Raw genomic sequence first — 21,382 nt, 5'->3', positions numbered from 1 at the left:
TAATATACGAGGAGTAAAACGCCGGTAATATAAATAATAAACTTTTACCGCCGCCCGTACTAATAATTTAAACGATTAAGTACTATCCCGATAAGATAATTATAATTACTTCGCGTTAGCAGCCTCGGAATATAGCCCCGAACCCTAGTATTTACTATAGCTGCCCGTCGACGTCGGTTTATCGTAACCGTTTAAACCGATACTCCTACGCACCGTCCGCCGAATATTACTATAATTCCTATTTATAAAATAGGCGTTATTTTTAACCTCGGGTAAACTTTAAAAAACCGTACTACCGTATATTAGCGCTTCGGAACTTTTTTCGCCGCGTTATTATTTTATATTAATTATAATTTAATAATAACTTATAAACTATATTCGTAACGTAGTTATTATAGCCGGCTTATAAATTTATAATATTTTTATCGTTACTATCGAAACCGTTTAACTTATCGCCGTTTTTATAACGAGAATATATAATACCGGTTAAGTTTCGAAAATATTACCGCTTAATAACGATAATAGTATATTATTATACCGTTACGTAAATATTATATTTTAATAGTCGCTTATTATACGTTTATATATATCGCCGTATTTTATCGCCGTATTTTATCGCCGTTTTATATCGTTTCGTTATTTATTAACGCGTTATCGAGTATTTTAATTAACTCCGCCCCGAAATTCTCGCCGACGTTAAACGGAATATTTCGTTATCGCACCGTATTAAACGTTAGCACCTCATATTAATATATTATTTAGTTCGCTTAAAAATATAAATTAATTTAATTAGCCTCGTTAATAAAACCCTGGGCTTACTATTAAAACGATAGTACGAGCTATAAATACTATACGATTAACTCGTTAACGTCGCGGGGTAAATACCGGTAAATTATTTTAATTTACCCCGATAACCGAAAATTTTTATAATACGCCGTAACGAAACTTATAAACTCGTTATAAATAAATATATTTTAAACGCCGCCGTTTATTATATTATAAAACCGAATACCGTTAATTTCGAGCGTTCGCGCCGGCTAGCCGCTCGTAAAGTATATAAAAAATTAAAATTAAACCCGGAGTTCGTTAATAATCCGCTGATACCGCTTTATTTTCGCCGCCCGGAACGATCGCCGTTTTTAATTTATTTATTTTTTTTTTATAGCGATAAATTACCGGCGATTTTATTTATTAACCACGTGTCGCCGTCGACGGGCTACGCCGTTTATTCGTTCGTTAAAAACGAATACCCGATCCGCGCTTCGTTATAATCGTTTTTTAACCGGGCTTAGTCGATAAAGGGGAATTTTATATATTTTTTATCGGGTATAAATAGTAGCGCCGTTATTGTTTACCGCGTTTCGTTTATTATTATATAAAATATATTATAAAGCTCGTTTATCGTAAACCGTACGCCGCCGAACTTAATCTAATTCCTTTTTTATGTAACCCGACCTTCGGCTATATAATTCGCTTATAATATTATGCCGTATACTTTAATCGAATAAATTTACTTTATAAGGGTACTCGGGGTTTTATCGGATAATATTATTATAAACCGTAATACCTTATTCCGTATATATTAGATTAGCCCTTGCGTTTTTTTTAAATATTATTTTCGTTAACGCCTTATTAACGTAACGTTTTTTATTCCGCCTCGTTTTTTTAAGCCGTTTATTATATAACGAGAAACTAAAACACTTTTATAACCGCCAAAAATTTAAACGTATATAATTACGTCGGAAACTATTTATCCGCGGGGTCGATTTTAAGTACCACGAGTTCGCTAAATAAAATATTATCGTATTTTAATTTATAAATACGCTGGTCGGCTATTTTTATTAAAAAATTTATATACGTTCGATTTAATAATGCCCGGTCGGCCTTACTGTCGCGTTCCTCTTAATATTACAACGTTACCGTTTCCTCTATTTCGTTATACTATAACCTTTATATTTTAATAAGCTAATACGGCGGTTAATTATAGTTTTTTTATTATTATATACGCACCGCGAAATATATAATACGGATAACGGTATTTATATATTAAGTTTACGAATTCGGCTTTATTCGGTTTATAAACGGCTTTTTTTATCGCTCCGCGGTTTTTTTTCCGGCGAATTTTTATAAATACCGTTAACCTCGACCGGTTACGATTAATTTAATTCCGGGTATTAATAACGGCCCGCCGAATATTATTATATATTCGCTATAAAACGGGCTTAGCTTCGTTAATAAGCTCGATAAATATAAATAGTTTCGGCCGTAATAAGCCTTATAAATACTCGGGCTAGCCGGTATATTTTAATTATAAATTATTTTTAAGCTTATCGTTTATAAATTCGATAATTTCCTATTACGTTATCCGAAATAGTTCCCGTTATTATTTCGCGAAATTTAAAACGAGCTGCTCGGTACCGCGAGTTTAAACCGGTTTTATTATTACGGTAATTCGTAGCGCCGTGCTTTTTATTTCGAATTAGCCGCTCGTTTTCCGGTTAAAAAAAACTATTAATAACGCACGTTATTACGCTACGGGACCTCGGCTTAGTTTTTTTTTTTTCGGCAGCCCGGACGTGGCTTCGTTTTTACGGGTTAATCTAGCCGTAAATAATGCGGTAATAACTTTAAATTTTTAAATATGCCGGTTAATATACGGATATTAGGTATATATAAGCCCGTCGTGTACCGGCTTTATTAATAACGGATTCACGGAATTCTCGGGTGTTAGAAATTAAAACTTATTTAGTCCGGCTTAATCGGTAATAATCTCGGGCAGCTCCCCGATTACTTACGTAATTCGTTATTAGTCGGCCGGTAATATATTGTGCTAATTTTTAAAATGCGTAACTACTTCGCCGGCGACGACGGTATATTAGTATTTTTTATAAATTATAATACGGTATATCGTAAATTATACGAATAATTAAATATTAAGTTATATTATTATAACGATATATATTAATAAATATAATATAGTTTTAATAAATATAAATTTAGTTAACGTAGCCCTTAAAACGAATATTTTCGCTTTATAATAATGTATAATTATATAATTATTTATATAAATATATATACACTTAACTTTATTTAAACTATGTTTTAATACTAAACGCTGCGTTGTAATATATCCTATAGCGGCTATTCCTGCGCCGCGTTAAACTGGAAACGTAATAGCGCGAATTTTACCCCCCTGCTACCTTTACTATATTAAAATAAAACAATAGAAATATAATCTTAAATAACACCACCGCGCAATACTCTAATTAGCTTAACTTTAAAAAACACGAATCCGGGAGTCGTTATTTCATTATATATAACTATTTTATTTAATATAAAACCGAAAAAAATCGGTTAACCCTACCCCCCCGTTTTAAACCAACTCTACCCCCTATCTTCGTAGTGGCCCGTGTTAACCCTTATACAAATCCAAATCAACTCTATTAAAGTTAAACACAGTATAGATATAAGGTTTATAATTATAACTCGGTCGCCGCCAGGTCGGCCTGCACTCCCTCGAGGTCCCCCGGCAGGGTCTCGGCCTTCTCTGCTTGCGCCGCCGGGTCTTTTTTAATGTTTCGTATCAGCATGCTCATGTGGTCCGTTAGGATCTTGGCCTGGCCCGTAAGCTCAGACAAGTCCGACTCCTGCGGCATGGTGGGCAGATGTGACGGTAGGTAGGTAGGTAAGTAGGATGGTGAGTAAAGGATCCGTCGATCTGGTTCGCTATGCTGGCGTCGAGGATGACAGATATTTGCCCGTTTACCAGTGTGCGAAAACTTTTCTTGCGCTTCCAACCATCGGTGCAACGGTGCGCCGACGCAACATCCAGAAGGAGCGATCGCTGCCAGTCTGTCGCCTACGTCGTTCTAGACCTGCGTCTTTAGTTGGGCGATGGAGGCTCCATGTTCGTCAACGTCTTTTATCCCTCTTGCGTATTAAAAACACAAAACCCGTACGAGGGAGTCGTGGTCGGCACTCGCTGACTCTGCATTGGGTGCAGAGCAGCACGCGGCCTACTGTATCTTTGCAACTGAGTGTAGAAGTACTGGGTGAACATAAGTGGTGAGAAAAGAGTGCATATTTCTGATCTGTCTATCCTACAGTACCGGGCATCAGGTTTTTAGTGATATACCCTCTAGTGTCACGTGCAGCCTAGTCGCTCTAGCCACACTAGGTCTCCTGATCCCTAGCCCTGCTACAGTATCCTCTTGTATACCCCCTACTCCTCCTCCTCCTACTCCTCCTACTACTTTTCTCCTGCTTATTCTACTCTTGCTACTACCCCCAAACGCTGCTCAAGGACCATGCCAGGCATCCCAACCGGTTCTTGATATCACATCCCATGCACGTCACAACAGCCACAGTCACAGTCACAGTCGCAGTCAGCCAACCACCAAATTTGCGTTCTTGTATTCATCTAGCAAAAGTATCTTCGGTTCATCTAATAAAGCCACCCAAGGGATCCGTGGTGGCGGCTCCTGGATCCGGCAACCAAGACAAGAGAAGGGGGGGCGCTAGTTCATCACGACGTCGTCGTCGCTAAGCGCAGGGGTAGGGCTGGGGGTGGGGGTCGGTGGCGGGGTCGGCTCGACACGCTCGACCTGGTCGGTGATGACGATGGCGGGGAAGATGCCGACGCGCTTCCGGCGACCGTCGTCGCGGTGAATGGCGCCGAGGCGCCAGTTGCCGTCGAGCTTGACGACGTTGACGAGGACGTCGCCGACACTGACCTCGAGCTCGGCGAGGCCGAGGCCCGGGTAGTTGTGGCGGGCAACGTGCTCGACACCGTCATCGGCGCTGCCGTGAAGATCGTCGACTTGTCTACCGAAGCCACTTCTCGTCCGGCAACTGGCATCTCTCGGCCTGTCGCCAAGGCTCGATATCTTGCAGAAAGATCGGGTAGTACTGGTGTGTGTGTGTGGCAAATGGCTGCAATGAAATTGGGAGTTGTTGCGTAAAAGGTTTGGTTCGATTAACAATGAGTGAAGCACTGACGCAAGTTGAGCAACGGGCAAGGTGCTTGTGGAAAGGCCAGGCAGTGATTTGCTTATCAGTGGGAGATGGCAGCTTCACAATCAGCCAGCAGCACCTATCAAGCTACAGGTTCGGCATCTGTTACGGGGCTATAGAGGTTAACAGTGCTGGAGCTCCATCAATGGCAGTGTGGTCTGCAGCTTTGGACCGAGCTGCCAACAGTGCCATAGCAGTACCAAGATGTCACAGTCCAGCAGAAGAAAGCATTGTCCATTGTCCGTCTAAAGCAGAGGGTATCATAACGTCTTCCCCATCCACTAGCTTGTCTCACCTAGCCATTCGGATGCCAGACCTGCTTTGCCAGACCTGCTTTGCCAGACCTGCTTTGCCAGTTGTATATCCACCGAAGTCTTCAAGACCAGTCGATCAAAGTGACGTATTCTTCTCCGAGTTGCGTGCCTGGGCGCCGGGCATATCGGCATCGGCAAGACCGCGGTGGGCTCCTTGGGCAGTAGGGCCCTGGTCGTCGGCGCGGTGATGATGACGAGCACAGACAGCGTCGCCGCGCTTCGTGTCTTTGTCGTACTTCTCCCTGAGCTTGTTGCCGAGCTCGTCCAGGTCGTCCCATCCGGACGCCTTCTTGGTGCTGGGGTCGGCGTTGGCCATGATGATGACTGGAAGCTGTTGAGTTGGATGGTTTGGTATTTGGTAATGGCCGTGGAGAAGGAGTGGAAGGTCAGAGGAGTGGAAGGCTGGAAAGAGTTCGAGTTTTGTACTCCCAGCTGAGCATTGGATGCAGTGCAGCTACAGCATTCACCCAGCAGTTCCATGAATCGAACCTCCGTTACTCGCCCCGCAGTGTACGTGTTCCAAGTGGAGATGACTTGGCTTGGTCCGAATGCTAGTCCACCTACCTGTTGGTGTCGGAAGCAAGGGCTGTAGCGCAACACTCGGCCAAAGACAGCTGGTGGAAGAAACACTACCACAGCAGCAGAATGCAGGGTTGTATGCGCCGTGCACTTGTATGGAAGGACGAGAGCACATCTTCGGTTCCCAAGCAGATCCCCTCACCTCGGAGCCCGCACGACATCATCCCAGTCCGCCCCGGGCCCGTTGGTCTTGACATCGTACGTCCGGTTCGCCGGCACGACCTCCCACTGCATCGTCGCCTCCCCGTTCCAATACGTGCTCTTCGCGGTCCCGTGGGTCCGGTACCGCGGCCCCACGTCCCTCTCCGCCCCCGTCGCCACGTCTTTTCCAGAGATGGCGCGCCCGAAGAGCTCGAGGGCGGCGAGGGGCTGGTAGAAGGGCACCATGTGCCCGCTCTCGAAGACGCGCGTGAAGCTGAACCGGCCCGCCTGCTTGGTCTGGCCGTGCGTCGCGCCGTCGCTGGTGCGGAGGTCGGTATAGCCGGCCTTGGCGAGCCCTTCAAGTGTCGCAGAACCCTGCTCAAAGACCAGCTGCTCGGCGAACGCCTCGACGCCCAGCCAGTTGCTGTTGAAGTCGGCGTCGCCCGCGTAGAGCGCGACGGTGACGTTGCGTTCTTCCAACAAAAACCGGAGGTCGGCAGCGACGTTGACGTCGCGGGCGTCGTCCCCGGTCCCCCGAAAAGCGCGCGCGACGAGGGTGTTGCTCTTGGTGAAGTTGGTGTACACGCCCAAGGCCTTTTGCACCCGCTGCGTGTTCAGGTAGTCCTCGAAAAACGTATACGGGAAGGGGCCGGGCGCGAGCTGGCGGATGTCGTACTCGTCGCGGCCCAAAAGGTCGATGCAGGGGTACTCGACGCGCGTGGCGCAGAACTCGTCGGCCCGGGCGCAGATCTCGTCGCGGCCCGACTTGTGGCAGTTGCGTAGCTGGTCCAGGCAGTTTCCGGGGGCGTAGAGGGTGTCGTGCAGGGCGGCGGCGGTGTCGGGGGCGAAGGGGGCGTAGCCGTAGGTGTTGCCGGGGCTGACGGTGAAGTTGTAGAAGGCTTGGTAGCCGAGGATGGGGTCGAACCTGGTGGTCGAGTTAGAAGCTGCTCATGGTATCACGGGAATGACCTACCATCCATTGCCGATGAGCAACGTCTTGAGCGGGATCCTGACAGTGCTCGGCGTCAAGTGGTCGTTCCGGCGCTCAATGTACGCACTGAACACCGGCCCGTAGTGCCCCCGTAGCTCTCGGTCGCGAGGTTGAGCCCGTTCTTGGCGTATTGCGGAAACGCGCCCACGAACCCCTGGAGCGTCAGCCAAAAGTTCCTCGCCGCGCCCTCGGTCGAGTTGGCCGTCAGCGTAATATTGGGCTGGGTGTAGGTGCCGCAGGAGGCCGGGTCGTCGACGTAGAGCCGGCAGTCGCCGTTGTTGCCGTCGTCGGGGAGCTCGACCAGCTCGCCGTCTTGCTTGTAGGCCGGCACGGGCTTGGTATAAGAAAAGCCGGTCTGGGTGGGCTGGTCGATGAAGAGCAGGTTGCTGACGTTGGTCCACGAATGCGGGTTGCTGTAGACCTGGCCGTGGGGGTCGACGCCGCAGGGGCCCAGCTCCTGGAAGAGGCCCATCATCGAGCTCGAGCCTGCACGAGGGTCAGATGTTGGCATAGATTGAGTACTTTGAACAGCAAGGCAACGCACCTGGGCCGCCGTTGATCCACACAGTCAGGGGCGCATTCTCGGGGTCGTCGCGCCGCGCCTCGAAGAACCACCAGAAGATGTGCTGGTCCTCGGCGACGTCGGCGTAGCCCGAGAAGCTCTTGACGCCGGGGTCGAGCTCGCAGATGCCCGCCTCGACCTGCTTGTAGCGCACCGGCACGCCGGCGTGGCCCATGACCATCTTCAGGTCGTCGGGCGGGCTGACGAACTGCGCCTGGGTTCCCAGCCGCCCGAGGGCGCCCGCGAGAAAGAGGGCGGAGAGGCGCATCATGTTCGTCGTCGTGATTAGAAAGAAGAGAATGGGAATTAGGTACAATTATAGGTGTATTAGAAAGGATACTGGGAGTCTGCGACTGTAAGCGATTGACACAGTCTGGCCCGACTCATGGCGTCTAGATGTGCTGTGGAATAAAAGATCCGTCCCAAACTGCTGGGAAGTAAACAAAGGTAATCCGCAGCAATGCGATGTGCAGGGGCTTGATCTTGGACTTGATGGATCACGACCAGATCGTCCAATGGCAGAAAAGCTGGCGATCGACGCAGGGGCGGACGGCGATCAGGCAGATGGTGAAACCAGGAAGCCCGGCTGGGGGCCCCCTCAATTTCTGGCTCAATAAAGTGGTCAGGCAAAGTCTAGAACGAGCCGGACCATGTGGCGGCCCAATTGTTTGATCTGGCAGCTGGCTTGGTGTCGCATTGAAGCACGAATCAGTGGCCGGTGATCGACGAACCCAGTCTTGGTTTGACGTGTGTTTTGCCTGCAGGGCCCCTGCCCCAGGCCCTCGGTCCATGGTTTGAACAGTGTCTAGGTTACATAGTGCCTTGGAACTGAGCCTCTAGCTTACGACTACGTAGCGCCTACAGCGGATGAAACAGATTCCGGCCGTTGCCGTCAGGCCAACCTCGACGCATCGCAGCCACCGAGTTTGGCACTCTTGGCCACGCCGTCCAACACGAGCTCGCTCAGCAGCTTCCCCGTCCCGGGCGCGTTTTGGATGCCCCAGCACGTGTGCCCGGCCGCCACCGTCAGACCCTTAGTGCCTCCCACTTCTCCAATGAAGGGCCCGCCCTGCGGCAAGTAGCACGCCTGTCTAGCCAGTACTTGCCCGTCCCTCCCCAGGTCGTCACTGATGCTGCCGACCTGGTCGATGATGTCGCGACAGCGCGCCTCGTCCACCTCGACTTCCGCGTTGGTGGCGGGCAGCGGCGCCGTCGTGTCGGTCGGGCCGCAGGCGTAGGCGGTGCCGTCTGGGCGCGCATAGATCTCAGGCTCCACGATCTGCATGCGCTTGAGTGGCTTCTGTTGGGTGGTGGTCGATCCCGGGGCGTCCTGGGGCGTCGGCGAGGGGAATCCCGACGGCAGGTTGATGGCGGTGAACAGGGCGTAGGGTGAAACGGTGCTGGGCGTCTTGATGACGACGCTGTGCGCCCGCGACGCCGTGACGGGGATCCGGGGCAGCAGTTTGGACGTCCAGGGCCCGGCGGCCACGATGCAGTCTGTAGTCGGCAGCGTTTCTTGCTGGCCGTCCTTCTCGTAGGCGACGCTGGCCACGCTCTTGCCGTCGTCGCTCTTGTTGATGGCCGTGGCCTTGGCGCCCGTCACGATCTTGACCCCGCTGTCCTCGGCCAGCTGGGCCATTGCCCTCGTAAACAGTTCCGGGTGCACCTGCGCCGTGTTGTCTGGCGTTCCCATGTTGTCGTACCCGCCCAAGGCGTCCGTGTCGAGCCAGTCGAGGTCCTCGGGCGCGCCCAGCTTCTTCAGCGCCTTGGCCGACTTCTTGTGGTCTTTATGCAGGCCCTTCGAGGCCCCTTGCTCGTCGTTTTGCTTCTCTGCAGCATCGCCCGCCGTCATGTGTTCGTCCTTGCCCCCGCTGAAGCCTGGAGGCAGCCGGGCGCTGCAGTCGACCTGGCTGGCGTAGCACCGACGGTAGCCCCATTTGGCGTCGCCTCCATGTTCCTTGGCCAGCTCGTCGTGCAGCTTGAAGCTGAGGGGCACGATGTTCTGCGGGAACGCCCAGAGCGCCAGCAGACCACCGGCCTTGCCGCTCGCGCCGCCGGCGATGCCCTCGTGGGCGGGGTTTCGCTTCGACGCGGAGTCGGGCTTCAGGAGCGTGGCCGGGTCTTGGACGCTGTCGGGGGTTCGGCCGCCCGTCGACGTAGAAGAGGCTTCGAGCAGGGTGATGCGGTGCGTGTCGGCCGAGTACGCGGGGTGGCGGGTCAGGAAGTAGGCGGCGCAACAGCCGATGATGCCGCCGCCGACGATGGTGATGTCTTTTTGCTGTCCCGCCATGGTGTGCGCCGGAGTGGAATGCAGACGAGAGAAAGACCGTAACATGAAAGCGTATGCAGTCGCTGGAATTGGTGATGGAGTTGTTGCGAGTTGCGCCGGACGGGCATGTTCAACGGCATTTCTGCAGGGTTGCCATCGGCGGGGCATTTCCCCAATTTACTACGTCACTGGATGATGCAAACGACTTACAGCCGCAAAGAGGCCGGCATAGAAGCATCGCGACAAATGCACTAGACAGTGCAAGATGCTCATTAGAGAAGCATGCTACAGTAGGAATCCAAGAGCAGATCATGATTGGATTCATGTCGTCTATCCTAGGTTAGAATCAGATGAAGCTGAACTGCAGAGACGGCGCTGGGATTAGACGGCCAAGCTTGGGTGATGATCGGCGGCGAAAATGGAGAGCCCTGTCGCTAATAGGTGGTGTCTAGGTTAGAACTTTACTGACTCTCTACCAGGCAATTATTCGAAGAGCACGAAGAAAACGCAGCATCACCACGCAACACTTTCTCTACTTCTTCTATACTCCAGTGCTTGTCAAATGTGCATGGCAATGGCTCACGCTATAATTGATTATGAACATGACTGCGTTACCTGGCAGCGTCGTGAAATCTCGCACAACAACTGTCTCGTTTGCCACTCCGAGGTGGCATGTCGCATTGGCGGCCTGCGGGCATCGCAGCCGAATCGTCGCCATTTGGGAAAGACCCATCAAAAGGATGTCGCAGCTGCCAACATGATTGCACCGAAAGCCCGGTAGATGGAAGTTAGCATTGGATCATGCCTGCGCTTCTTCTGACAGAATCTGGACGACGACCATCATCTCCGCGAAGATGGACCCAACGCGGATGGGTTCCCTTCTCAAAACTCGCAGCAGTCATATCGGTAGTTCTAGTCTCCCCCGCATCCCACTGCGCAAACGACTCCAACCTCCACGGCAGATGGTCCAAGGCCAGCAAGACTCCTCGTCTCACAGCTCGCCCACGGCTGCGGCCTCGCGGGCTGGCGCCCGTTTAGCACCATCATGCGCGGAATGCTTAATATCGTGACGAACCCACACATTCGGCTCCGCGTAAACCCCCCAGCTCTTTTCCACGTCCCACCGGATTGGACTCATTCCTCCCCGGAAATACACATCCACAACCGGCGCGCCCGGAGCCGCTTGCACTGCCTCCCGAACCAAACCGGAGATATCCTGCTGCGTGTAGTGAGACCACTGCTGGGTGTCGCCCTGGAAGACTTCGCTCGCGGGCGCCGTCCTGACGATCGTGGCCCCTTCTTGAACATGCTTCCGCAGCCAGGGGTCGTACGGCAGAGCGGGGTTCCCCGGTAACGACCACGCGACGTACTCGTCTATGCGCACCTGGGCATGTTCGTGCTTGCGCGTCGGCCGCAAGGGGGACGACCAGGGCGGGAAACCCGCTGTCGTCGGCGGCCTGCCGGAGGGCGCGGATCAGGCGGACCGCTAGGTCGGCAAGGCGCCGCCACTCTGGCAGCACCGCGACTTCCAAGGCCGAGAGAAGGTTGGGCGGTTCGCTCAGCTGGGCGGTGGCCCAGTGCACGTGTTCGTCTGCTGTCGAGGGAGAGCCGGCGTCGACGCCGAGGGATGCAGGCGCTGTTCGGCCGCTGGATGCGCGGCGTGAGACGGCCTGGTTCACGGCGATGGCCAGGACGGTCGAGAAGCCACCCTGGGGAAGGCCTTGGCAGGCCGGTGCGACGGTGTCGTGTTGCCACGGCGGCGCCCCCTGGAGGTCGGGCCAGTGGAACGGTGCGGCTTGGGCGCGCCCGACCATCTCCTCGCCGCCGTCAGCAGTGCGCCGGACGGCGGCGAGCAGGTACTGTCGAAACTCGTCAAAGCTGCCGAGGTTTTCAAAGTAGGCGAGGTGCGCCGAGTGGCTCAAGTCATTCATCGGCTGCTGGGCCTCCATCATCTTGTTGACCGGGTGTTTCTCGTCGGTGAACTGCGGCCAGAGATCGGGTCGATCTCGGAGCGAGACGATGGTAACGGCATCGGGCTGTGAGGTGCCCATGGTCGATGCTGGGTGTGCTTTGATGATTGGGTTTACTAAGCTGGGTGATGACCGGCAGACGGATCTGAGAACCGTCTGCTTAAAATCTACCATTCACTCGACACGATCCAGGGGCGCGATACCCGAACCAGTCGAGGGGCTAAGCGCTAGATCTCAATATATCACGACATGTATGATTGAGGCACATGTACCATGTCTCTTCCGACGGCCACTCGGACGAGGGGCAGCTGTACGACAACACCACTGAGCACAAACAGTCCCTCGCCACGCCCGCGACCCGAGGTCCAATCACATACCCCGCCATCGTCGCGTCGCTAACCGACACCGAAGCGTACATGATCCTCGCTTTGCCGCTGTACCCGTCTCCGCCTGGACCGGTCCGCACATGGCAAAGAATATGGGTTCCACCAGTCCTGCGAGTAGGCCCGCGGGTGCCGAAAGAAGGGGCCCGAAGGCTGTCTGGGGTCAGAGATAGAAAGACAAGTCCGACTCGCCGCGGCTTCCAGTGAAAGGTCTCTTGACTAGGCAGCGGGAGGAGCTGTAAAGAGGGGTAGAGCAAACTGTAAGTGCTTAAGAATGTCTGCAAAGCGAATGAAGGGAATGGCGTGGCTGAGGGCCAGACCCAAGACGCCCATGCAAAACCTGGAGACCTTCTGTTTGCGCGCAGGTCTGTCCGCCACTTCGGCTGCCGTACGCCCAAAGGCATTTCCTGCTAGCTCTAAACACGAGGTATTGTGCATGAGGCGATTTCCTGGCAGTCTGGCAGCACCATTTCACCATGGGCAGATGTCCATGGTCCGCTTGTCGCTGTGCCCTCCAGGGCAGGCCAACGACGTCTCCCGTGTGACCAGCTCGGGAGCGGGTGTGAAACAGTACTATCCTTGCCGCCGTAGCACCACCACCACAGACTTGTGGGACATCCGGGTCGGATTTTCCCCGTTTCTTTGCTACCTTTGTACACTGCCTTACCGTTGTCGGACAGTCGTCCTACGTAGTAGCCGGAGCAAGGTGCCGTCTTGTAGCACACTGCACGCGGGCCGGGGCGACACTCGCTGCAAACGAGATTGGTCGAGGTAGGCACTGTCACTCGAATCATTGGCCAACAAAGACGCGAAACGGGGTTGACGGCATCCAGCTCTACACCACGCCAGGCAGACTTAAAAGGCTTGGAGGACCTCGCTCTGCTTCATGCGGTGTCGAAAGAAATCACCAAGACGCACTGTGGCATTCAGCGACCGGCTTTCTTTTCATGGTGACTGACGTAGATGGGGCACGTACGGCTTCCACCATGCGAACGCCGCTGGATATCGAAAAGCCCTTCTCCGACAACGAATGGAGCCGGCTGGTCGAAGTGGTGGTGGGCCGCGCGGGCAACTCGTGCTTCCCTCACATCCCCCTCAAGGTGATCAGCAACATTGTCCCCTGCTACTACCTCGACGAGTTCGCCAAGCCAGGGAACCCGTTCCCTGAGGACGTCGTGCACAAGGCCGAGGCCGAGCTCGACAGCTTCGCCGGCGTGCTGCAGAGCTACGGCGTCAAGGTCCGGCGCCCGGAGGCGGTCGACTGGGTCCAGGAGGGCGGCTACACGGGCGCGATGGTCCGCGACGGGCTGATGGTCGTGGGCAACACCATCATCGAGGCCGCCTTCTCCTGGCCGTGCCGCCGCCGCGAGGTCGAGCTCCTGCACGGGCCCATGCTCGACGAGTTCGAGAAGAAGGGCCGCTACCACGTCGTCCGGGCGCCCGCGCCGCCCTCGCCCGACCCCATCTTCGACGTCGAGCCCGGCGCGCCCTGGGCCATCAACAACTCGCGCGTCGCCTTCGACACGGCCGACTTTACGCGCATCGGCCGGCGCGTCGTCGTCGGCGAGCTGTCCCACGTCACCAACCAAAAGGGCCTCGACTGGGTGCGCGCCCACCTCCCGCCGGGCTACGAGCTCGTCGTCGTCACGTCGACCGGCAAGGCCGGCATGCACATGGACGACACCCTGGTGCCGCTCCGGGACGGCACCGCCCTCTACTACCCGAAGCACGTCCATCTGGAGGAGCTGCGTCGGCACCCGCCCCTCGACACGTGGAGGCTGCTGCCGCCGCCCCGGCCGTTTCGCATGCCCAAATACCCCCGCCCTACATGTGTACGGGGGCGTTGGCGATCAACGTACTGGTGCTGGATGGGAAGCGAGTCTTTTTGCTACCATGAAGAGCCCGAGATGATTCACTTTCTCGAGAGGCTGGGCATGGAGCCTATTCCCATTCCGTTCCGGCATGTCGCTTGCTTGGGCGGTTCGTTTCACTGTGCCACCCTGGACCTCCGCCGGGAGAGGGTCTGATTATCAAGTTGCGGCCAGGCATTGGTTGTCTCTTTCGGTAAGAAAGGTGCTGAGGGCACTGTGGACTCTTGAGTTCGGGCAAAAGTACGGGGCCTGATGTACGTGTGGTTGCTTGACGTAGTTGGAATCCAAGTTTGTTGCAAAAATAGGTTGGAGCCGTGGCTCGCCTACATCAGGCACCTAGAGAAATGAATGTCTCTGAGGTCACGGGTCACATGCGTCCCGTCTGGTTTAGACTATACTGTTTCACTCCTCTTGGGCTCGACTTTGATGACTACGGCAATAATCAACACATAGCTATGGCCAGAATTAGCAGGAGCATGAGTGCCAACTAGAAGCACACAAGCAGAAACAGGAGTTCAACCCTTCAGCAAGCTACACGATGATACAGCCAATCAGTGGTACATGAGAGACAGGCAGCCGGGGACGGTTAATTTTAGTTTATTGCATCATTGAAATACATGTTGATGTACTACCAAAGCACACATGACATGCTTCGAGTGTCTACCTCGCCCGACCTTCCTCACCCGAGTAGCGTCACCAATGATCAGGATACTCCTCCGGACTCAGCCCAAAGTACCCCTGGGCCGGCACCGGATACATCGACGCATTGTTGTTGTACAGCTGGTAGTCCACCCCCGCCTGCGCCACCGTGTTCCCCCACCACGCAAACGAGGCGTTCTTCCCGGCCCCAAAGGAGAAGGCGAGCGTGACGATGAGCCCCGAGATGGCCACGCCGACGTTGAGGCCGGCAAACACCAGGTACGAGTACTTGCCCCACCACGCCGTGTACCGGCGCTTGAGGAAGTACTGGAAGAACCAGGCGACGTACAGCCCGAGCGTCGCGTAGCTCAGGTTGTTGTTGCCGGCCCAGCCGAGCGCGCCCGACAGCGCAATGGCCGGGTTGAGGCACGCCATCGTCGCCGCGGCCGGGGTCCAAAAGTAGCGGTCCAAGGACGCAAACCGGTTGGCCTCCAGGCGCGACTCGAGAGTGCCCTTGAATCGGGGCAGCAGCTTCTCGCCCGCCATCCACAGGACCCCCAACAAGCCGCCCAGGAGGAAGCACCACGGCAGCAGCGGGTACAGCTTGAACATGTTGTTGGTCCCGAACGCGCCGTAGAAGATGACGGAGGACCAGACCGAGTGCGCGTACTGGCACACCATGTACTGCTTGTTGTCCCACTGGCAGAGCGTGCTGTCCTGGTTGGCGTAGACCATCATGACCTCGAGGATGGCGCAGTAGACGAAACAGTTGACGATGCACGCGGAAACGTGACCCCGGAAAACGGCGCGCGGCGGGATCTTGGCGTAGTGCGCGTACTTGAGGTCGGCGCTGAACCCGCCGGCCATCTGCTCAAAGGCCGCCCCTAGCATCAGGATGATGAGCTGCGGCATCGGGCGACCGGGGAACCAGACGCCCGGCAGCACCTGCCAGATGGCGTTGAGCTGGATGCCCGTGTTGGCGATGGACTCGATGACGACCCAGGGGATGGTCAGCAGCGCCCCGACGCCCGTAACGCCGAAGATCGACCACCAGGGCGTTTGGGTCGGCCAGGCCGTGACGCTCACTATGGACACGGCGAAGCCGAAGAGAAAGACGAGGCCGTACCACCACTCGGGCACCTCCTTGTAGATGCGCATCATGCGCGTGTGGCCGTCGGCGAAGCCCGTGTAGACGCTGCGGCGCTTGATGCTGTTGACGGCGATGCCCACGAAGGCCTTCTTGCAGGGCTTCCAGAACTTGGTAAAGACGTAGACAATCGAAAAGGTGTAGTAGACAAAGTTGGCGCCCGTGACGAACAGGTTGGCAATGGCGTAGTAGGGCGGGCCGTACTCCTTGTACCTGGCGACGTCGACGCCGTTGGAGTCGTCGAGCACCTTGGAGACGTTGTACTGGCCCATCTGGTTGTCGAAGGCGCCGTTGGAGTTGATGGGCATGTAGGCGGCCCAGAAGGCGTTCTGGTAGTACATGATGAGGATAACCAGACCGGACAGGGCGCGCATGACGTACTGCTGCAGCTGCGCGAAGAAGGGCGAGTTCATGGCGTCCTTGCCGGACACGTTGGGGTCCCAGCTCGAGAAGGGGTTGAAGCCCATGCCGCCGTAGGCGCCCGTGACGGTGGCCAGGTTGAAGTTGCTGGGCGAGATCCACGTCATCCAGTTGAAGAGGCGCAGCGAGACGAAGAACTGGTTGGGGAGCAAGTAGTACACAAGAAACACGACGCTGGCCCAGACGAACATGGTGTAGCGCGTCATGTGCCAGCCGTTGATCTTCTCGCGCTTGCTGTCGCTGTTGATCAGGGTGCGGTTCAGGGCCAGGGTCGGCAGCACGTTGGGCCAGACGGCCTCGATGGGGTAGACGGTCAAGCGACGCAGGATGCCGGCCATGCCGAGACCGTAGACCTGGTTGGCCAGGGCGAGCATGATGTTGAAGCCGAAAGTGGCCCAGCGCTGGTTGAAGAAGACGGGCAGACGCAGAACCAACAGACCGGTGAAGTTGCCAATGGTCGAGGCGCCCGAGAAGATGATGGTGGCGAAAAGCTGCTCCTTGCTGGTCCACGGGCCGGGGTTCAGCGTGTAGCGGGTGCCGCGGATGCTCATGCCCCAGTCGGGCAAGACGTAGGCCAGGCCACGGCCCATGGGAACCAACAAGAGCTGGACGACCGAGTTGGGGATGCTGATGCCGGGCTGGCGGGGCGCGAAGAAGGTGTTGATGGCGGTGCAGACGCAGACCCAGAAGAAGCCGAGGAAGTAGGCGCGCAAGCTCTCGCAGGCCTCGTCCGGGTCGTCGTAGGGCAGCGTCACGGCGCGGACCTCGCTGTAGGGCGACCAGTTGTGGTACAGGCCGGCGCGCTTGCACACCTCGTACGCCCACTCGTCCTGCTCCATGCCGCAGGCCTCGCAGCCCTCGACGAGCTCCGAGAGGCGGACCATCATCTGGCGGTCGATGCTGTAGTCTTCCCTTTGGGTTTCCAGCAGTTCCTTGAGGACCTGGACGGACTCCTCCTCGTTGAGCGTCAGGACGCACTCGACCATGCGGTCGGGATCTGCGCCGGCGGGCAGGGCTTCGCCGCCATGCTCGCCGGTGTACTCGGCCTTGAGGCGATCGACCCACTCGGCGGGAGGGAAGGGGGCGGGGGACTCAGTGCGGCCTTTCTTCTCCTCGTAGTCTGGACGAGTCTGCTTCTCGTCTTGCTCAACGGCACCTTCGGGCTTCTCGCCCACGTAATCCACGTTGGTGGCCATGCTGGTGGGAAGCTATCTGCAATGCGAATGCAGACGCAATGCAAGCTGCTGGCTTAAACGTGCTGGAAGGAAAGGCAACGGGCAGAACTTTCTCGGGCTTCCTGCTCGGCCGAGGTTTTATCAGGCGAACCTGCCTTGGCGTCCAACTCGGTTCATCTCGACCTAGACTGATCTATCAGCCATCATCGTCCCATGTCCAATTGGCCGACGGACTGGTTGCCAGCACGCAAGGGACGCAGCTTCCGGTGACGACCCGACGGGTAGCCGAGTTAGATTCCATTTCTCGTGTTAGCACCTTCCGAGTTTGGAGGCTGGCCATGCGGGGTAGAAGTGTATTCACAGCGGGTGACCACTTGCCACTGACAAACCACCGCAGACCGCCACGGCTACTGGCCCGCGTGACGGCCATGATCCCAGCCAGATGTCGGTCTTCCCATCAAGGGATCTTGCTGGTCAGTGGAAAGGTCTCGGCTCGGGGTGCTGTTCTCCGGTGCAGTCCGCCAAGTCTGAGACAGAGCAGTGTGCTGTTCAACTGAAGACAGCGCTATCGCTGAGTCGTACATAGATGCCAGGGAGGCATGCGATCGCTTGTTTGCTCATCAATTGATCGCACAGCCTGAGTGGCGCTTTACGGTGACAGGCAATCATGACAGCCTGCCAGCCTCCCAGCTATCAATGGACCCATGCCATGCATCATTACTCAAGGTTCAGTGGCAGATGCTAGCTTCAGGGTTATCAGGACGGACTGCACGTAACGTTATCTCCAGCTGAAAGCCAACACCCTGATTGAGCATCTAACCCTTGCGACTCGATGGCTTCTACACTCTTCAGTCCCATCACACGGAGATCGTGATGCTCGAGCTTCGATGTTGCTGAGTATCCTGCTCAATCCTCAAGCTATCCATCAATTGGGCCGCCGACCGCGACCACTTTACCCCACACCCCTTCCCGCCAAATAGCCTCCGTCCCCTGTACTACTACTACCTACGTTAGCGCAAAGACAGCCCGTGATGGCGCACAGCCCTAATCGCGGGGCAATGGACAGCCTCTAGTCACGGACAAGTAACATGACTTACAGCTGCACATGAAGACGGAGGAGAGAATAGACGTTTCCGTCGCCTTCGCCATCGGGCTGCTGGCGTGCATATCAACATTGATCAAGTCCATCGAAACCGTGCTGCAGGCCTCGTCGCCAGATGTGGTGTACAGTTACTCCATCGGCATGTGCTTTGATGCCGCCGAGCTCACCTGCGGGTTCTTGACCATCACCGTCCCTAGCCTCCCGCAGGCCATATCTTCCATCAAGATATCCAAACCCACGTCAATGGTGAACTTCGGATGCATCAGGAAGAGGACCAAGGCCGCCTCTCGCGCTGGAAGGTATCACAAGATGGAAAATATTGAGAATGGGGCGGCAAGGGTGGACTGAACGCCGGTAGCTGCCTTACAAAGGGGGTCCCACGCCACCTTGGCCATATCACCCAAACTGGGGCATGTAGTAAGAATCCAACCCCGTGACGATCTGCTCCCAATCCTCGCTCATCCGTTCAGAGCCGAGGAAGTCGTCCCACAAGTTGTCCAGGCCAAAGTTTTCCACCGCGTCGTTCTCAACAGGCTGTGTGCCATGTCCAGCTCCAACGTCGCTCTCCAAGCATGGCGGATCTTCTGCTTGCCGTACATCGTTTCTTGATGTCCGACCTGCTTCCGCATCTTGAAATTCTGGGCCGCTACCCTCTGCCCACTTCCCAACCCCCTTGACCTGGATCCGATACCGCCTAAGCACCCCCGTCAACCCGCGCACCAGATCCGCCGCCACCGGCGACTCCTTCCCCGCGGCAGCGAGCAGCCTACAAGCACTTGTCAAAGCATCCTGTACATCGCCATCTGCCTTCTCGTTGTTTTGTTCCCCATCCCCCACCCGGTTCGTCCGCACACTCGAGCCCAAGGCAAGGATGGCACACGCCGTGAACAGGTGGTTGATCACGATACCCAGGCGGTGCACGGGCGACCCCGGGCACTGTTCGTGGTTGGCGTGGCTCAGGATATGCGGCATCCGCTGTTGTTCTAGATCGGGAGGCTCCGAGAGGGACTGCCCCAGCAGCGCCATGGAGATCTCCAGGACGGTTCGCGCCGATTGGATGCAGAGCTCGCGAGATTGGTGGAATCCAACGTCACCGGGGCGGCCGTCGGCATCTTTTCGCATCAGAAACGGGCGGTGCAGTCGTGCGCGCCGCGAGTGGAAGCCCAGATGAACCGTCGCCCGCTGGAGGCATAGCAGCCGCGGGGCTCCAGGGGGTACTGGGGCAGACAAGGCGAGACAGGGCGGGGACGTGACGAGTATCTGCTCGAACAGCTGATCCAAATCGAGAACCTGTCCATAGTCGCTGATCTCGGCCTGGCCGGGGAGGTATCCGTCCACCACGGCACGACAAGCTTCGGCCAGGCGGATCCTCTGCAGGAAACAGCTCATCTGCGTCGGCACTTCGGGTGGGTGCGTCAGGCCCTCTACAGCCAGGGCCAGGTCGCTGTCGTTCAGGTTGCGCGGCTTCGCAACGCTCATATGCCGCGGGTGGATTGTGTAGGTGCCGTCGAGGGGGCCGCCGCACTGGGCCAGCATCCAGTCCGTCGCGGCGACGTGCCACCAAAGCCGCCGCTTGACCTCCCTGATTGCAGCGTCGTCGTCAGAGCCGCCGCCCGGGCCGTCGACGAGGTGCATGGAGAGCTCGCGGCAGGCGGCGACGGAGCCGGCGTGGAGGAGCCGGAACTGCGCCGACTGGCCGTCGACGTTGTAGTACAGGTAGGCGATGATGGCGTACGCTTGGGCGGCCTCGAGCGAGGCTATGCCGGATTTCTGGACTACGCCCAACAGGTCGAGGGCTGAGAGGCGCCAGGTCAGAGCGGCTTGTTGGGCGGCCTTCTCTGACTCGAAGGGGTGTTGACAGGGCACTCGGGCGTCCCAGAAGAAGGCGGTGGTGGCCGCGATGCCGAGGATGAGGGCAGCATGGTCGGGGCTGGCGCTCGCGATGATATCAGTCTCAATCCGATCGTAGAATTGGTGGATGATGAGTCGCGTGGCGTCCATTTGCAGAATGTGCAATAGATGATAGGCATTGTCGACAAAGTCGTGGAAGAGTGCAAGGGCCTCTTTTCGAGACATGAGCCATGTTGGACTTTGTTGGCTGCCACTGCGGGTGATCTGGTATTTGGCAGGAGAGTCTTTTGACACGAGCTGTGAAAGTTGCTGTGGATTGGCAATGCGGATGTCCATCGCCGTCTGGGCGCCTGCTTGGCCAACCCACTTTGCTCCTGTCAATCGCCGAATCCAGAAACTTGGTTTCCTGGCGGCGCTCGTTGTCGAGAGCCGAGTGCGGCGAGGGCGGGCTGAATGACGACTCCTTGGAGGCGGCTGGAGTGGGATGCGAAGACGGATGACAGACGGCTGGAGCAGCGCCTCCTCGATAGACGGTCTGCTCGAGGACGGCCACTCTCGCAAGCAGCGATTTGATCGTCGCGTCAGACTCCGCCGAAGCAGCAGTTGTTGGGCCATGGACATGATCGTCCCGGGCGCTGGTGCCGGGCGCGGATGCCGGCGTCGTGCAGGCGAGCCCGCGGATGTGACAGCTGCCGCATGGCTGTCCGCGGTCGCACTTGAGCTTCTTGCGCCGGCACGAGTCGCACGAGACCTGCGGCTGCCTGCGGGAGGGCTGGGCCGCACCGCCTTCGGCCTTGCGCTTCATCGCGTCAACAAAACTGCGCCACCAAACATCAGCGCTTTCCGATAGAATAGAGCTACATTCAGGTCCGGAGCTCCGCGGGAGTTCTAGAAGTGGCGGGCGTGATTGTTGACAGGATGGCAGTGTGGAGTTAAGGCGTGGAGGTTGTCAGTC

At 55.9% G+C, this 21,382-nt stretch overlaps 8 protein-coding genes across 8 annotated transcripts; 2 read left to right on the top strand and 6 right to left on the bottom strand.

Annotated features, from left to right (window-relative positions):
- Positions 1–4,517: 4,517 nt before the first annotated feature.
- Positions 4,518–5,643, bottom strand: PG986_008577 (uncharacterized protein; the record flags this gene model as incomplete). Its single annotated transcript, XM_066844799.1, has 2 exons — positions 4,518–4,866; positions 5,414–5,643. 2 exons carry the CDS (start codon positions 5,641–5,643, stop codon positions 4,518–4,520), a joined length of 579 nt encoding a protein of 192 aa, XP_066700911.1.
- Positions 5,644–6,044: 401 nt separating this feature from the next.
- On the bottom strand, positions 6,045–7,871 carry PG986_008576 (serine carboxypeptidase; the record flags this gene model as incomplete). The annotated part of the gene is made up of 4 exons (XM_066844798.1): positions 6,045–6,972; positions 7,021–7,043; positions 7,106–7,524; positions 7,583–7,871. 4 exons carry the CDS (start codon positions 7,869–7,871, stop codon positions 6,045–6,047), a joined length of 1,659 nt encoding a protein of 552 aa, XP_066700910.1.
- A 621-nt stretch (positions 7,872–8,492) lies between these two features.
- Positions 8,493–9,890, bottom strand: PG986_008575 (uncharacterized protein; the record flags this gene model as incomplete). The annotated part of the gene is made up of 1 exon (XM_066844797.1): positions 8,493–9,890. One exon carries the CDS (start codon positions 9,888–9,890, stop codon positions 8,493–8,495), a length of 1,398 nt encoding a protein of 465 aa, XP_066700909.1.
- Positions 9,891–10,860: 970 nt separating this feature from the next.
- Positions 10,861–11,920, bottom strand: PG986_008574 (uncharacterized protein; the record flags this gene model as incomplete). The annotated part of the gene is made up of 2 exons (XM_066844796.1): positions 10,861–11,178; positions 11,240–11,920. 2 exons carry the CDS (start codon positions 11,918–11,920, stop codon positions 10,861–10,863), a joined length of 999 nt encoding a protein of 332 aa, XP_066700908.1.
- Positions 11,921–13,208: 1,288 nt separating this feature from the next.
- PG986_008573 (uncharacterized protein) lies at positions 13,209–14,249 on the top strand (the record flags this gene model as incomplete). Its single annotated transcript, XM_066844795.1, has 1 exon — positions 13,209–14,249. The coding sequence occupies one exon, from the start codon at positions 13,209–13,211 to the stop codon at positions 14,247–14,249; it is 1,041 nt and encodes a 346-aa protein (XP_066700907.1).
- A 537-nt stretch (positions 14,250–14,786) lies between these two features.
- On the bottom strand, positions 14,787–17,495 carry PG986_008572 (uncharacterized protein; the record flags this gene model as incomplete). Its single annotated transcript, XM_066844794.1, has 1 exon — positions 14,787–17,495. The coding sequence occupies one exon, from the start codon at positions 17,493–17,495 to the stop codon at positions 14,787–14,789; it is 2,709 nt and encodes a 902-aa protein (XP_066700906.1).
- A 1,084-nt stretch (positions 17,496–18,579) lies between these two features.
- Positions 18,580–18,924, top strand: PG986_008571 (uncharacterized protein; the record flags this gene model as incomplete). Its single annotated transcript, XM_066844793.1, has 1 exon — positions 18,580–18,924. One exon carries the CDS (start codon positions 18,580–18,582, stop codon positions 18,922–18,924), a length of 345 nt encoding a protein of 114 aa, XP_066700905.1.
- A 48-nt stretch (positions 18,925–18,972) lies between these two features.
- On the bottom strand, positions 18,973–21,232 carry PG986_008570 (uncharacterized protein; the record flags this gene model as incomplete). Its single annotated transcript, XM_066844792.1, has 2 exons — positions 18,973–20,724; positions 20,795–21,232. 2 exons carry the CDS (start codon positions 21,230–21,232, stop codon positions 18,973–18,975), a joined length of 2,190 nt encoding a protein of 729 aa, XP_066700904.1.
- Positions 21,233–21,382: the final 150 nt, after the last annotated feature.

This window comes from Apiospora aurea (assembly GCF_038362705.1).
Source record: "Apiospora aurea strain CBS 24483 chromosome Unknown utg000005l_segment0_segment0, whole genome shotgun sequence".
Lineage (NCBI taxonomy): Eukaryota > Fungi > Ascomycota > Sordariomycetes > Amphisphaeriales > Apiosporaceae > Apiospora > Apiospora aurea.
This window is presented reverse-complemented; position numbering and strand designations above follow the sequence as displayed.